Source organism: Schistocerca nitens, chromosome 7, assembly GCF_023898315.1.
Source record: "Schistocerca nitens isolate TAMUIC-IGC-003100 chromosome 7, iqSchNite1.1, whole genome shotgun sequence".
Taxonomy (NCBI): domain Eukaryota; kingdom Metazoa; phylum Arthropoda; class Insecta; order Orthoptera; family Acrididae; genus Schistocerca; species Schistocerca nitens.
The window spans coordinates 97,787,827-97,803,426 of record NC_064620.1 but is presented as its reverse complement, the minus strand read 5'-3'; the positions used below and the strand labels follow the sequence as shown (position 1 = coordinate 97,803,426).

Here is a 15,600-nt window from a genome sequence, read left to right as displayed (position 1 = left end):
ATATCGATCCACACATACAGACACAAGCAGACATATTTAAAGACAAAGAGTTTGGGCAGAGATGTCAGTCGAGGTGGAAGAGTAGAGGCAAAGAAGTTGTTGAGAGACAGGTGAGGTATGAGTGGCGGCAACTTGAAATTAGCGGAGATTGAGGCCTGGCGGATAACGAGAAGAGAGGATATACTGAAGGGCAAGTTCCCATCTCCGGAGTTCGGATAGGTTGGTGTTGGTGGGAAGTATCCAGATAACCCGGACGGTGTAACACTGTGCTTCATCCTGACCCACAACTTCTTCACTTTTGAAGGCCAGACATACCAACAATTAAAGGGAACAGCCATGGGTACCAGGATGGCCCCCTCGTACTCCAACCTATTCATGGGTCGCTTAGAGGAAGCCTTCTTGGTTACCCAGGTCTGCCAACCCAAAGTTTGGTACAGATTTATTGATGACATCTTCATGATCTGGACTCACAGTGAAGAAGAACTCCAGAATTTCCTCTCCAACCTCAACTCCTTTGGTTCCATCAGATTCACCTGGTCCTACTCCAAATCCCATGCCACTTTCCTTGACGTTGACCTCCACCTGTCCAATTGCCAACTTCACACGTCCGTCCACATCAAACCCACCAACAAGCAGCAGTACCTCCATTACGACAGCTGCCACCCATTCCACATCAAACGGTCCCTTCCCTACAGCCTAGGTCTTCGTGGCAAACGAATCTGCTCCAGTCCGGAATCCCTGAAACATTACACCAACAACCTGACAACAGCTTTCGCATCCCGCAACTACCCTCCCGGCCTGGTACAGAAGCAAATAACCAGAGCCACTTCCTCATCCCCTCAAACCCAGAATCCCCCACAGAAGAACCACAAAAGTGCCCCACTTGTGACAGGATACTTTCCGGGACTGGACCAGACTCTGAATGTGGCTTTCCAGCAGGGATACGACTTCCTCAAATCCTGCCCTGAAATGAGATCCATCCTTCATGAAATCCTCCCCACTCCGCCAAGAGTGTCTTTCCGCCGTCCACCTAACCTTCGTAACCTGTTAGTTCATCCCTATGAAATCCCCAAACCACCTTCCCTACCCTCTGGCTCCTATCCTTGTAACCGCCCCCGGTGCAAAACCTGTCCCATGCACCCTCCCACCACCACCTACTCCAGTCCTGTAACCCGGAAGGTGTACACGATCAAAGGCAGAGCCACGTGTGAAAGCACCCACGTGATTTACCAACTGACCTGCCTACACTGTGATGCATTCTATGTGGGAATGACCAGCAACAAACTGTCCATTCGCATGAATGGACACAGGCAGACAGTGTTTGTTGGTAATGAGGATCACCCTGTGGCTAAACATGCCTTGGTGCACAGCCAGCACATCTTGGCACAGTGTTACACCGTCCGGGTTATCTGGATACTTCCCACCAACACCAACCTATCCAAACTCCGGAGATGGGAACTTGCCCTTCAGTATATCCTCTCTTCTCGTTATCCGCTAGGCCTCAATCTCCGCTAATTTCAAGTTGCCGCCACTCATACCTCACCTGTCTCTCAACAACTTCTTTGCCTCTACTCTTCCACCTCGACTGACATCTCTGCCCAAACTCTTTGTCTTTAAATATGTCTGCTTGTGTCTGTATGTGTGGATGGATATGTGTGTGTGTGCGCGAGTGTATACCTGTCCTTTTTTCCCCCTAAGGTAAGTCTTTCCGCTCCCGGGATTGGAATGACTCCTTACCCTCTCCCTTAAAACCCACATCCTTTCGTCTTTCCCTCTCCTTCCCTCTTTCCTGATGAGGCAACAGTTTGTTGCGAAAGCTTGAATTTTGTGTGTATATTTGTGTTTGTTTGTGTGTCTATCGACCTGCCAGCGCTTTTGTTTGGTACATACATATCCATCCACACATATACAGACACAAGCAGACATCTCACAAGCAGACATATTTAAAGACTAAGAGTTTGGGCAGAGATGTCAGTCGAGGCGGAAGTGAAGAGGCAAAGATGATGTTGAATGACAGGTGAGGTATGAGTGGCGGCAACTTGAAATTAGCGGAGATTGAGGCCTGGTGGGTAACGGGAAGAGAGGATATAGTGAAGAGCAAGTTCCCATCTCCGGAGTTCGGATAGGTTGGTGTTGGTGGGAAGTATCCAGATAACCCGGACGGTGTAACACTGCGCCAAGATGTGCTGGCCGTGCACCGAGGCATGTTTAGCCACAGGGTGATCCTCATTACCAACAAACACTGTCTGCCTGTGTCCATTCATGCGAATGGACAGTTTGTTGCTGGTCATTCCCACAGTGTAGGCAGGTCAGTTGGTAAATCACGTGGGTGCTTTCACATGTGGCTCTGCCTTTGATCGTGTACACCTACCGGGTTACAGGACTGGAGTAGGTGGTGGTGGGAGGGTGCATGGGACAGGTTTTACACCGGGGTTTTATATATATATATATATATATATATATATATATATATATATATATATATCACTCTTTTTACGGATATGCAAGTAGTCAGTGCACACTTCGCTCTCCTGTGGCCCCAGTCAGAAGGCATTTCAAACAGTCCTTTTCACAGAAAACAATTCAGCCATGTGAACTGGCAAATTCCTCACAGAAACACAGAACTCACTGGATGATCTCGGATTTCTTAGAAGCGTATTCATTAAACAAATTAGCACTGAACAACTACAATACAGAAACCTGCAATGAACAACCACGACAAAGAAAGTGACAAGAAACTACAACAAAGTGTAAGGACCGAGCGAGGTGGCGCAGTGGTTAGCACACTGGATTCGCATTCGGGAGGACGACGGTTCAATCCCGCGTCCGGCCATACTGATTTAGGTTTTCCACGATTTCCCTAAATCGCTCCAGGCAAATGCCGGGATGGTTCCACTGAAAGGGCACGGCCGATTTCCTTCCCTAATCCGATGAGACCGATCACCTCGCTGTTAGGTCTCTTCCCCCAAAAACCAACCAACCAAAGTGTAAGAAAAATCTGCAACAATGAAAGTGAAAAGAAATAACTGCAACAAAGAAATTGATAAGAAATAACTGCAACAAAGACAATAGAAATAAACATTGTAACAAAGAAATGAGTAAAAAACAACTTCAGTGAAGACACACATTAGCATTGAAAGTTAAAAAAAATGATTTTTTAAAATAAAACCTGTCCAACTTACAAGTGGAAGCCCTCCTTTACAGAGAATATACTATTACATGGTACTAATCAACAGAAAAAAATCTGACTTTTCTGGATTGGCATTTTTGAAAAAAAAAAAGTTTTTTTTGTAAATTATAAAAAAATTGAAAAGGCGACAGTAAAAAAACTTTATATCTAAAAACAAAGATGATGTGACTTACCAAACGAAAGCACTGGCAGGTCGATAAAGGCACAAAAACAAACACAAACATACACACAAAATTCAAGCTTTCGCAACAAACTGTTGCCTCATCAGGAAAGATATATTAATATCAGTAAAAGAACTTTGATAGATATGTCCAAACAGAGGATACCATTGTAATCATAAAGCAGTTATCTTTACAAAATATCTAGAAATGTCACAGAGATACAACATTTTCCGAAATTCACATACTTACAATGGTGTTCGCAGTATCATCTTTTTGAGGCCTGTATCTCGGGGCAGGAATTTTTTGGAGAAAACAATAAAAATATGTGTTTCTTAACTTACTCCTGAATTTTAATATATGCTAAATTTAATAACATCCAATACTACGAAGGTAACCCCCCTGCCTGAAGTGATATGGATTATGCCTGTTACTTTCAGGAGGAGGGTTGCATTGTCTGGAAAAGGAGAACATGGCCTTTTTGCATTGAAAGAGCTCAGCCATGTTTCCATAAGACCACTCACCATCCACACCTTTTTATTGCTTCTTCATGTGACTGGAAGTGTACTGATGTCTATGTTTTTGAAACAATGTGATTTTGCTGCCTTTCCAATTACCAGTGGCTTCTCCATTTCACATAATATGTTTCCACACAGGAGTACCGTGAGTCTTTCCCTAGACATTTTTCCGCTGGTGCACTTGTTACCTCGTTTTGCTAGCGATTTTGAAGGCATTGCACCATAAAGCAGTCCAGTTTCATTGGCGCTGAACGTGTCTTTCGGGTTATAATTCACAATTAAGTTGGACAGTATTGCCTTCCATTCTGTTGCTACACTTTCCTGCACATCTTTAGCTTTCCCACACACTTTATTCCACACAATGTTGTGCCTAGATTTGAATCTGTCCAGCCATCCTTTGGATGCCTTAAACTCTGTAATTCCAAGGTCGTTAGTGACTTTCAGGACCTCACTCTGCAACATGGGTGCAGATAAAGGTTTTTTTTTTTTTTTTTTTTTTTTTTTTTTTTTTTTTTTTTTTTTTTTTTTTTTTTGCACTTACAAACCATTCCCACACTATTTTGTTAATTTCTTCATTTCTGGTCTTCTTCACCTTTCTTTCCATCTGCCCCTTCCCTTTCATCCATTCATCCTGAACTCATCCTTGTTTCTTAAAGTCTCATAAATCAGTGTTTTACCGCATTTAAAAAGCAACATAATTTTGTGCACAGATTGTTTGTCTGTCTCACTTGTCTCAGTTACATTAACCTTTTTGCTACGAGGTGCATTCAAGTTCTAAGGCCTCCGATTTTTTTTGTAATTAACTACTCACCCGAAATCGATGAAACTGGTGTTACTTCTCAACGTAATCGCCCTGCAGACATACACATTTTTCACAATGCTGACGCCATGATTCCATGGCAACGGCGAAGGCTTCTTTAGGAGTCTGTTTTGACCACTGGAAAATCGCTGAGGCAATAGCAGCACGGCTGGTGAATGTGCGGCCACGGAGTGTGTCTTTCATTGTTGGAAAAAGCCAAAAGTCACTAGGAGCCAGGTCAGGTGAGTAGGGAGTATGAGGAATCACTTCAAAGTTGTTATCACGAAGAAACTGTTGCGTAACGTTAGCTCGATGTGCGGGTGCGTTGTCTTGGTGAAACAGCACACCCGCAGCCCTTCCCGGACGTTTTTGTTGCAGTGCAGGAAGGAATTTGTTCTTCAAAATATTTTCATAGGATGCACCTGTTACCGTAGTGCCCTTTGGAATGCAATGGGTAAGGATTACGCCCTCGCTGTCCCAGAACATGGACACCATCATTTTTTCAGCACTGGCGGTTACCCGAAATTTTTTTGGTGGCGGTGAATCTGTGTGCTTCCATTGACCTGACTGTCGCTTTGTTTCTGGATTGAAAAATGGCATCCACGTCTCATCCATTGTCACAACCGACGAAAGGAAAGTCCCATTCATGCTGTCGTTGCGCGTCAACATTGCTTGGCAACATGCCACACGGGCAGCCATGTGGTCGTCCGTCAGCATTCGTGGCACCCACCTGGATGACACTTTTCGCATTTTCAGGTCGTCGTGCAGGATTGTGTGCACAGAACCCACAGAAATGCCAACTCGGGAGGCGATCTGTTCAACAGTCATTCGGCGATCCCCCAAAACAATTCTCTCCACTTTCTCGATCATGTCGTCAGACCGGCTTGTGCGAGCCTGAGGTTGTTTCGGTTTGTTGTCACACGATGTTCTGCCTTCCTTAAACTGCCGCACCCACGAACGCACTTTCGGCACATCCATAACTCCATCACCACATGTCTCCTTCAACTGTCAATGAATTTCAGTTGGTTTCACATCACGCAAATTCAGAAAACGAATGATTGCACGCTGTTCAAGTAAGGAAAACGTCGCCATTTTAAGTATTTAAAACAGTTCTCATTCTCGCCGCTGGCGGTAAAATTTCATCTGCCGTAAGGTGCTGCAATCTCTGGGACGTATTGACAATGAACGCGGCCTCATTTTAAAACAATGCGCATGTTTCTATCTCTTTCCAGTCCGGAGAAAAAAAATCGGAGGCCTTAGAACTTGAATGCACCTCGTGTTAACGGCACACACCGTTTGTTTGAGATCATTTTACTGTACCTCTTAAAGTGCTACTATTCAACTGAAACAGGCAGAAAACAGTCACCTTGCCAGGTAAAATCATTGTTTAACGGAACAGTACGCACCTCTTTTCACTGTGCGCATTTCAGCAGAGTGTTGGTAGATGTACAATGTTTCTGTATGCGACAGCATGAGTCAATGAGGAAAACAAGAAAGCCGACAAACACGATGCTGACGAACGAACTGTTTCTTTGATGTACTGCACCGACACTGAGTGTAACTTATTTGTTGTTGCACAGAGCTGTGTGGCGTTAGGTCCACACCAGCAGCACCACACTGCACTGGATCTCTTTCCTTGGTTTTGCACCGCATAACAGAGGTGTTAAAAGTAATGTCCTTGTAGAGTTGTGAATAACTAATGAAATGTAATACAGTAGTATAGTGTAGACACTCTTCCTCATTATACAATGATTTATTTAGTATGTTCTAAGGTTTACTTTCTGTTTCCGCGTTAGGCACGTTCCTCTTTATGCAAAAAATCAGCATGTAAAAGTGCACCAAATGCGTCGGGACTGAAATACTTGTATGGTTTGGGCAGATTTTCGAATTATACACATGCGGATTTGAGCCAGTTTTACTGTATTATCAATTAAATCATAAATATTTTATTTGGTTTTTGAAATGGGTGTTATAGGCTACTTAAAAAATGAATTACACTCATCAATACTTTCTTTTTAAAAAGTTGAATAATTTCAAATGCATTTCTAGTGGAGGTATATTGCTGTCATTACAATGTTGTTACAAAATTGGGTAATGTTATAAACTATGGAAAGGTTATAAATATTCATTGTAAATTTGAGGAACCACTGTCTTCGTGGAAAAGCAGAGTATAGTTGTTGCCCTATTGTATATATAAACAGGCAGATAGTCAGGAAGTGTCAAGGCCCACACGTAACTAATCGAGCAATGGGCCTTACCTGCTACAGTGACAGTTCGTTCCTGACTTTTGTCGAGATTGGAGTGTTCTGTACTGTGAAATACTAACGGAATTTTTACAATATTGTGAATTAAAAATCTGTCAATGAAGACACCGTGAAAGTATCAGTAGCTGCAGATTCGTAATACAGTGAAGTGAAGTGTTGAAGGTGATGTTAAAAGACGTGGGTGTTTATTATGAAAGCTTGCTTGCTGCAAATAATTCCATTGCATCTGAATCTTGAGTGACAATCTCTCGTGAAGCAATGTTGATGGGTGAAGAAATTTACAGATGTAAATTAACTTTGTTAATATTGCAAAGGCTCACCCCATGTGGAAACTGCAAACATTAAAAACAAGAATAAAGCCAGTTAAGAAAGAAGGAATATTTATCCCAGTGGGTAGAAGAATTATTAAAAAAAAAAAAGAGGAAATCAATTTGATAAGCCTGCAGCAATCAGTTCTTGGCCGTACGATCTTTTTGTTCAGCCCAAGAGCAAGTGACTACACGGAATTTACAACAGTGGGCTTTAGCAGCAGCACAACAGTTCACCGTTTTTTTAATTTAAAGCTTCTGACAGCTGAGTTCATAGGTCAAAAAATAAGCACTGAATTCATCAGCAAAAAGTGATAAGATTTGTTTCAAGAAAAGAAACAGCAATGATCGAAGAAGCCTTTCCTGCTGCAGACACTTTTGAACCAAGATGTAAAAGTTGATACCGTATTTCAACAAAGATTTTGTTATCAACACTGACCAGACAGCTATTTATTGCATGGTATTTAAAAATTAAGTTTGCTCTCTACTTTTACGATTCTCTGACAAAATACTTCAATTTCAGTTGTTTATTCTTTTCAGGATGTCGGTCTCAGTCAGTATACAACAGGACTCTGGCTGTAAAATGAAGCAGAGCTATTTTCGTCAAAAGAAAAGAGATGAATAAAGTGATGCATACGTATACTTCTCAATATGCTCTCACTCTTATCTGGATACATCCTACCTCAAGTTTTTGTTTGTTTACCAGATGCAACCAGTATCTTTGCTCCCTGAGTTCAAAAAACAGTAAAAGAATATGAACTAAATTATAAAAATGTAACAATGTCTTCCAAATCAGGGAAGTTAACGACAGAACTGTATACTGACTTCCTCAACTGGCGTTTGAAGCCGTATTTGGGTCAAGAAGTTTCTGTTAATTATTGTCTCTTGGGGTGGACAAGTAAAGTCTGAATTATATGATGAAATTTTTCAGGATGATGAGAAATTGCCAGTGTGTACAAGTGAAGTGATTCCTCCGAAATGTTATGTCTACTTTTATAGACAAGTGAAAGAAATCTGATAAAACGTATGCAAAATTGTGCTTATCTTTTTGAAAATAATGAGAAATAAATTCTCATGAAGACTATATAAAAATCCAATGAATAGTCCATCAGCTGTCATCGCCAATTTTTAAGGAAATGATCTGTTATGCCTTGTATGCTGCCAGGCTTTCTGCTGAGAGAAGTTTTCAGGAATGTCAATGAAGTATGTTTTTCAACAGATCTTCTAAAGAAACATTGTTCCTATAAACAATCATCTTCGTAAATTGTGCAAGATGACAAAATATTTTTTGTTTTCAACATTTTTATGACAGTTATCATTCTGCTGCTTGCCTGTAAAACACAAAATTGAGAAATGAACATGATATTGTAAAAAATTTTATATAATTGAAAATCTACCCATAAAGTATTCAACTTTTTAAAAGAAAATATTCATGCATTTAATTCACATGTTAAGTAGCTGAGGCAGCCATTTCATAAACAAAATAAAATTGTTTATGATTTAATCGATAATACATAATCTCATTCACTTAATTTAAATTTTGTTATAATTTTTAAAACTTTAAGAAAACAAAAAAATGTAATCGATCCTGCAGATAGGATCGAACCTGGATTGGCTGTATGACATTCTAGGACGCTACTGACCAAGCTATTTCACCTGTGTGCTAAAATGCTACTTTGCCCATGTATGAGGCGCATATGAGCTATGCTTAAAACTTAGAGCACTTTTTCTCAGAATTATCTGGATAGTGTGCTTTAAGACTTCTATGAGTGGACTCCCTTGAGGTATACTGCTTACCTGTGAAGTCTCATCCTGAACTGAATTTCAGAGACCGGAAGCTCCCCTTGTGAGAGGAAACACCCATTGTCATCAAATCATCTGATTACTGATTGCCAGGCTTCTACCATGTCATACAGGCGCATCTAAATTTCTTCATTTGTACTGTGGTTTGTAATTACATAAAACCTTCCACTCCTCTACAATGTTATTGTGGTGTTATTTTCCCCACTTTATGTGAGCTGTGTGTTTGCTCTTGTTACTGTTGCACAGCAGTAAAATTGTGAAAGCACACCTCTTATGAGTAGTTTTTACTGCATGTATTAGGTTTTGCATCAGTCACTTGCTTGCTTACACATACAGACGAACATTTGGGTATTGTGTTTCACTCAAGCTTTCACTTTGTAACATTATAAGGGGGCTTCAAAAAGTAAGTTACTCATTACTATGGGAGGCCAAATAACATTTATTGATTGCTGTACTACATTTCAAAGCGACACGGTTGTGTGACGCTATTTTCCAACAGGCACATTCTACCCATATTTCAATTCCTCAATGACAGAATCTGCTCAGTGGTCATGGTGCCGTTCAGTAACTGAGTCAGTTCCTCAGACTGTGTCATCTGTGATCAATGTCAATGGCCTTCTTTCCCAGTCAGGGTCAGCAACATGCGTAAGGCCTTGGTCAAACTGTCGGCACCATTCTGTTATGGCTCTACGCAACATAGCATATACTGCTAGTTAATCTTGGAAGGCTTCAGGCCTTTTACACACGTGTCATATTTTACCACATATTTGAGCCTCGGTGTATGTTTCCAGTTGGCATGCTGTTTCATGCCCACAGTGGATGCAACTGTTGCCCATACCACAGCGAAGTTGTGTCTGCAGGAAACCCAGAAAAACACACACACACACACACACACACACACACACACACACACACACACACACTTTCTGACAATGGGCCACTCTTAGGCAATAGTGTTAAGCAAGGGTCGACATGTGTAACTTACTCTTGAGTCCCCTTGCACCAAACAGTAGACCTCAACACTCATAACCCATGAGAAGTCTCTTGAATATAGTTACCAAACATGTGTCCTGTTACAGGTGTGCTCTGAGTGAGATCAATTCTTTCAGTTGTGTCATTCAGGTGGGAAATTGTGTTTATTGGAGTCGATGCATTGTACCTGTGCCCAGTTTATAGCCTGACATCACATGAAAGTCATTAAAAGAGCAACTGGCAAACTTTTTTCACAAATATATGAATCGTTAAAGGAAGTTTCTCAAAGCAATTTTTTGTCAGATAACAGTATACAGCAAGCCGACACACTGTCTTCAGTGTACTGTAGGCAGGAGCTCGTAATCCATTGTCTGTGTTATTACAATTCCATTGATCTGCTGTGTTGAGTTGACCCTGGCACTAATTTATTGGAATTATTTTATTTTAGTTAATTTCTTCAACAAGGTCACTGTATTGGGTGATACAACTATGTTACCTTAGTGGCAATTGTCCGCAGCTCGCGGTTGCGTTCTCGCTTCCCGAGCAAGGGGTCCTGGGTTCGATTCCCGGCGGATCAGGGATTTTCACCTGCCTTTAGATGACTGGGTGTTTGTGTTGTCCTCGTCATTTCATCATCATCCTGGAAAGTGGCAAAATTTGGCTGAGCAAACGTTGGAAAATTGTATGGGCGCTTATAACTGCGCAGTTGAATGCTCCACAAACCAGACATCATCATCTTAGTGCCAATTTACATGTTCCTTAAAATGGGTGCTAAAGCAAACGGGAAAAAGTTGATTGTGGTTATACATCCTACAGAATGTTCATCAGTACTGCATAGGCTGAGGGTAAGCTGTCTCTGGAATAGCTAAAAGGAAAGCCACAGATTCTTGATTTGACTGTGGCCACAAGATGATACAATGTGGCAACGAACAACACAAACACACAAAAAGAAAACTGTCAGGTAAAAAAAGGGCAAGCAAGCAAAGTTGAGGGGAAACTTGACATCCCGTAAAAAACTTCTTGTAGAGGACAAGTACTTGTTATGAAACTGAGGATGAGTGAGGATGGTTTAGATTCTAATTGGCCTTACACAACAGAAATGAATAAAGCAGAAAAAACAGCTACTTCCTCCAAGAAGTTTTCGGCCACTCTTTAAGATTCCATGCCGTTGCTGAATCAAAGTCTCTCAAAAAATTATGCTTTTGGTGCTTAAAGACCCCAACTGCCAACACAACTTCTCCTCAAGGTCTCAATAACATGTCTTTCTTGCAGAAGTTAAACCCTCCCCCTCTGCTGCTACCTGCAGCTTAGTCTTTTAACTTACAGCATATTTTGTTTAATGCTGTATCACATCTGTTCCTGTTGTGGTAATCTTTGTTTAACACTTGTGAATGACTCGTGTAGATAGCCAACTGTTGTGGACAGATCATATAAATTTGTTTTTTGTTCTGTGCACATTTTCTGAGATCTGTTGTTCATGCCAGTAACTATTTCATTTTAACAAAAGGTTATATATGAATTGGAGGGTTCATGCAGTGAACAACAGCATGAACTCATTTTTCTCTTTTGTTTTATTGCCAACATTGTGTGAAAGCAGTTGACGGAAAGTGAGATTCTTGCTGAACTGTTTGTGGATGATTGTTCTGATGTTCCAAGTGATTCAGATTATGTTACTGATAGAGGTTGTGGCGTATAAATCCTTTACCATTCAAAGGATTTATAGGTTTTACAGTTCCAAGGGAAAGTATATCGTCACTTAACATTTAACACAGAAAAAGTGTCATTTTAACTGAGACATCCAGGAATTTTTTTTTCCTTGTCTGCATATACTCCCTGAATTAGTCTACAGAAAGATATGTGATTTTGACAACTCTGCCTTTTAAATTTTATACCTGCGTCACCACAACCTTAGTCAGCATTATAGAAAGAGAAGAGGAAGTAGGTGATAAGATGGGAGATGTGATGCTGGAAGAAGAATTTGACAGAGCACCGACACACTTCACAAGGCCCTGGGGTAAACTATTTTCCCTCAGAACTACTATTATCCACTTGGGGGGGGGGGGGGTGTTCAACCATGACAAGACCACCCTACCTACTCTACAAGATGAATGAGACAGGATATACTCTCCGGCTTCAAGAAGAATGTAATATTTCCAGTTTCAAAGAGAGCAGGTGGTGTCAAGTTTGAATATTAATAAACTATCAGTTTTTAAAGTCATAGTTGCAAAATGCTGACATTAATTATTTACCGAAGAGTGCAAAACCTGGTGGAAGCCAACCTCTGGGATGATCACTTTCGGTTCAGGAGAAATGTTTGAATATGTGTAATGATACCGACCCTAGAATTACCTTAAAAGGTAGGTCAAAGAAAGCCAAATCTATGTTCATTACATTTTTATATTTAGAGAAAGCTTTTGAAAATGTTGACTGGAATATGCTCTTTGAAATTCTGGAGGTAGCAGGGGTAAAATAAAGAGTGTGGAAGTTTATATACAACTTGTACAGAAACCGTACGGCAGTTACAGAGTTGAGGACCATGAAAGGGAAGCAGTGGCTGAGAAGGGAGTGAGACAGTGGTGTAGCCTATCCCCAGTGTTATTCAATCAGCACATTGGGCAACTGTGGAGGAAGCCAAGGAGAAATTTTGGAATGGGAATTAAAGTTCAGAGAGAAGAAATAAAAACTTTGATGTTTTCCTGTGACATTGTAATTTTGTCAGAAAGCAACAGGCTTAGAAGAGCAGTTGAACAGGATGGACAGTGTCTTGAAAGCAGAATGTAAGATGAACATCAACAAAATCAAAGCAATGATAATGGAGTGTAGTTGAATTACATTAGATGATGCTGAGAGAATTAGAAATTAGGAAATGAGGCCCTAAAAGTAGATGAGTTTTGCTGTTTGAGCAACAAAATAACTAATGATGGCAGAAGTAGGGAGAATATAAAATGTTGATTAGGAGTGACAAGAAAAGTATTTCTGAAGAAGAGAAATTTGTTGACACACTTCAACTTGAGCCACAGGACGCATCTGGTGAAAGTATTTGGAGTGTAGCCTTGTACGGAAGTGAGACTTTGATGATAAGCCATTTGACAAGGAGAGAGAAGAAGATTTTGAAATGTGCTGTTACAGGAGATGCTGAAAATTAAATGGATAGAATGCATAATTAATAAGGAAGTACTGAATGGAATAGGAGAGAAAAGATATTTGGCATAACCTGACTAAAAGAAGGGATTGGTTTACAGGACACTTTCTGAGACATCAAGGAATTATTAGTTTAATGTTGGTTAGAAATTCTGGCAGTCAGAATTGTAGAGGGAGATCAAGAGATGAATACATTAAGAAAGTTCAAAAGGATGTTGATTGCTGTACATATTTGGAGGTGGAAAAACTTGCACAGGATAGAGTGGAGAATGTGCACCACACCGTCTTTGGTCTGAAGACCACATTGTCATCTGCAGTTTTAGAATAAGATAATTCTAAAAATATTTAAATAAGAATAGAGATGTCTACTACTCTGCTTCTCTTAAATGTAATATTTTATGGTGAAAAAGAATACATGGAAATAACTGTAATATGGAATGTTTGAGGACAGATCATGGCTCACTAAATGGGTGAAGCAATGAGTAACATTTAGGCAGTTATAAAAGGAGAGTTCTGTCTTTTCTGATTGGGGAGAGTAAACTATTATAGGGGAGGGGGGGGGGGGGGGGGAGAGAGAGAGAGAGAGAGAGAGAATGAAGTGTTGACATTCAAATATTATTTTCGTTCTTAAAATCAACCCGCCTAAAATTTTGATGGCACTACTGTCGCATTTATTTTTATGTTCCTTGGTTGTAGCACCATTTTGTTTATTCATTGTGTGCCCATCTTTCAGTACACTTTGCTTTTGTATCAAGACGTAATAATAGTTGTTCCTTTGCATTTCTGTGTTTGAATTTGAATTCCATAAACTTTAACAGGAAGTCCCTGTTTGCTCCTCAGAACCTTTTCTACTTCTTCTGTGATAAACAAAATATATGTGATCACTTTGACTGGAATAATTTTACTTAGCAACTGATCACCTATTTTATTGTTTTTCAGGAATTCGTTCAAGGCGCCATATTAGATGTGGAGCACCTCTGACTTTAAGTGAAAGAAATTCAGTTTACAGAGATGGTATGGTTGAAGATTTAGATGACAGTGATTCATTTGATCATCCAGAAGATGATGACGATGATGATGATGATGACGACATTTTTAGCCCTTGTCGCAAAAGAGTAAGGTAAGCAAAAATTTGTAATTATTTTCATTCTGTAGTGCCAGATTACAACATTATCTATGAACTCCCTGCCCCCCTGGAAACAATTACATGTATATATTATCTGGGAATAATGCTGCAAAGAGCTGTGAAGAATGAGAGTGTAAAATCAGTAAGGGTGACTGAAAGAAAGTTCCCTGTTTCCGAGAAAAATTAGGGTAAATGCTTTATGCCTGCAAACAGCACAGTATTGTGAATTTTTCTTGAGGACTGCCCAAGTGTTTCGGTTCTTTGTCAAATCAATTTGGAGGAATATGTAGGCAAAGAAAGGGAACAGTGTTCATGTTCCTGCTGGCTAACTTGTCAGTATGTGACTTGGTGGTTGCAAGCTAAATGTCAGGCTGCAAATTCAAATGTATGATTTCTATGATGAGTTAGTATCCCCCCCCCCCCCCCCCCCCCCGTCCTATTTTCTTTTCATTTTTTAAAAAAACGAAAGGCATTGAATGGAAAGTGACTGAGTGATTCAAATTCTTATCCCTGTAACTGGCTGTGTGCGTTGGTTCTCAGAAAGGCAAGTCTGTACCACCTGCAATAGAACAATATTTAGTAAAGCATTGTGAATCTCAGAGCAACTCTGAGATATAATATAGCATTACATACAGATACCCCATGGCTTAATTCTTTACAGCAGTGGGAAATTGGGCAAGTGAAAGGGTGGACCTGCTATATTAACAAACAAATAGGCTTAGGAGGTTAAATAAAATTGGTCCATATGATCCAGTCTGTACTGGAACGCACATCCACATGCATTCATATATAAGAAAAATGAAATTCAAGTGAGTTGATATTGTAAATATGAGTAAAACGTTTTGTGAGAACTTTTAGTATAATTTATTGGACAGCAGGGAGCTGATATTGTAAGAGAGAAAAGGTAAGAGAAAAACTGACAAATAGTTGCACAGAGAAGAAAGCCATCAAAAAGGAGAGGAATTGTTTTTTCATCTCTGGCATAGTTTGTGGTGCTGTATAAGAGAGTTCCAGTGTGCAGTATTACCATTTGGACTGGGAAATACAGGTTTTAAGAAATAAATTAATTTTTATATCTACTTTAAGATTAAAGGAGACCATACACTGAAACTCAGGAGCATTGAGTCATCTATGCAATTGACATGATTGTTTTTAGAAAAGTGTCCTCTACAACATTGTCTAGTACACAAAATACCCTAAATTCAAAAATAACCAGTCAAAATGGCCTCCAAAGTTTGGTATCTAAAGTTTCAAAAATACACTTTTTAGGGCCAAAAATAAACAAGCAAGTAGTGATTTATGAGTGTCTATTTTTTCCTGT

At 40.1% G+C, this 15,600-nt stretch overlaps 1 protein-coding gene across 1 annotated transcript in view; it reads left to right on the top strand.

Moving 5' to 3' along the window:
- Positions 1 to 15,600, top strand: part of LOC126194705 (ATPase family AAA domain-containing protein 2-like) — a 220,538-nt gene that overhangs the window by 38,554 nt on the left and 166,384 nt on the right. The window contains exon 4 of the mRNA XM_049932942.1: positions 14,093 to 14,273. Within this exon, the coding sequence (XP_049788899.1) occupies positions 14,093 to 14,273 (181 nt within the window). The remainder of the gene's footprint in view (positions 1 to 14,092; positions 14,274 to 15,600) is intronic.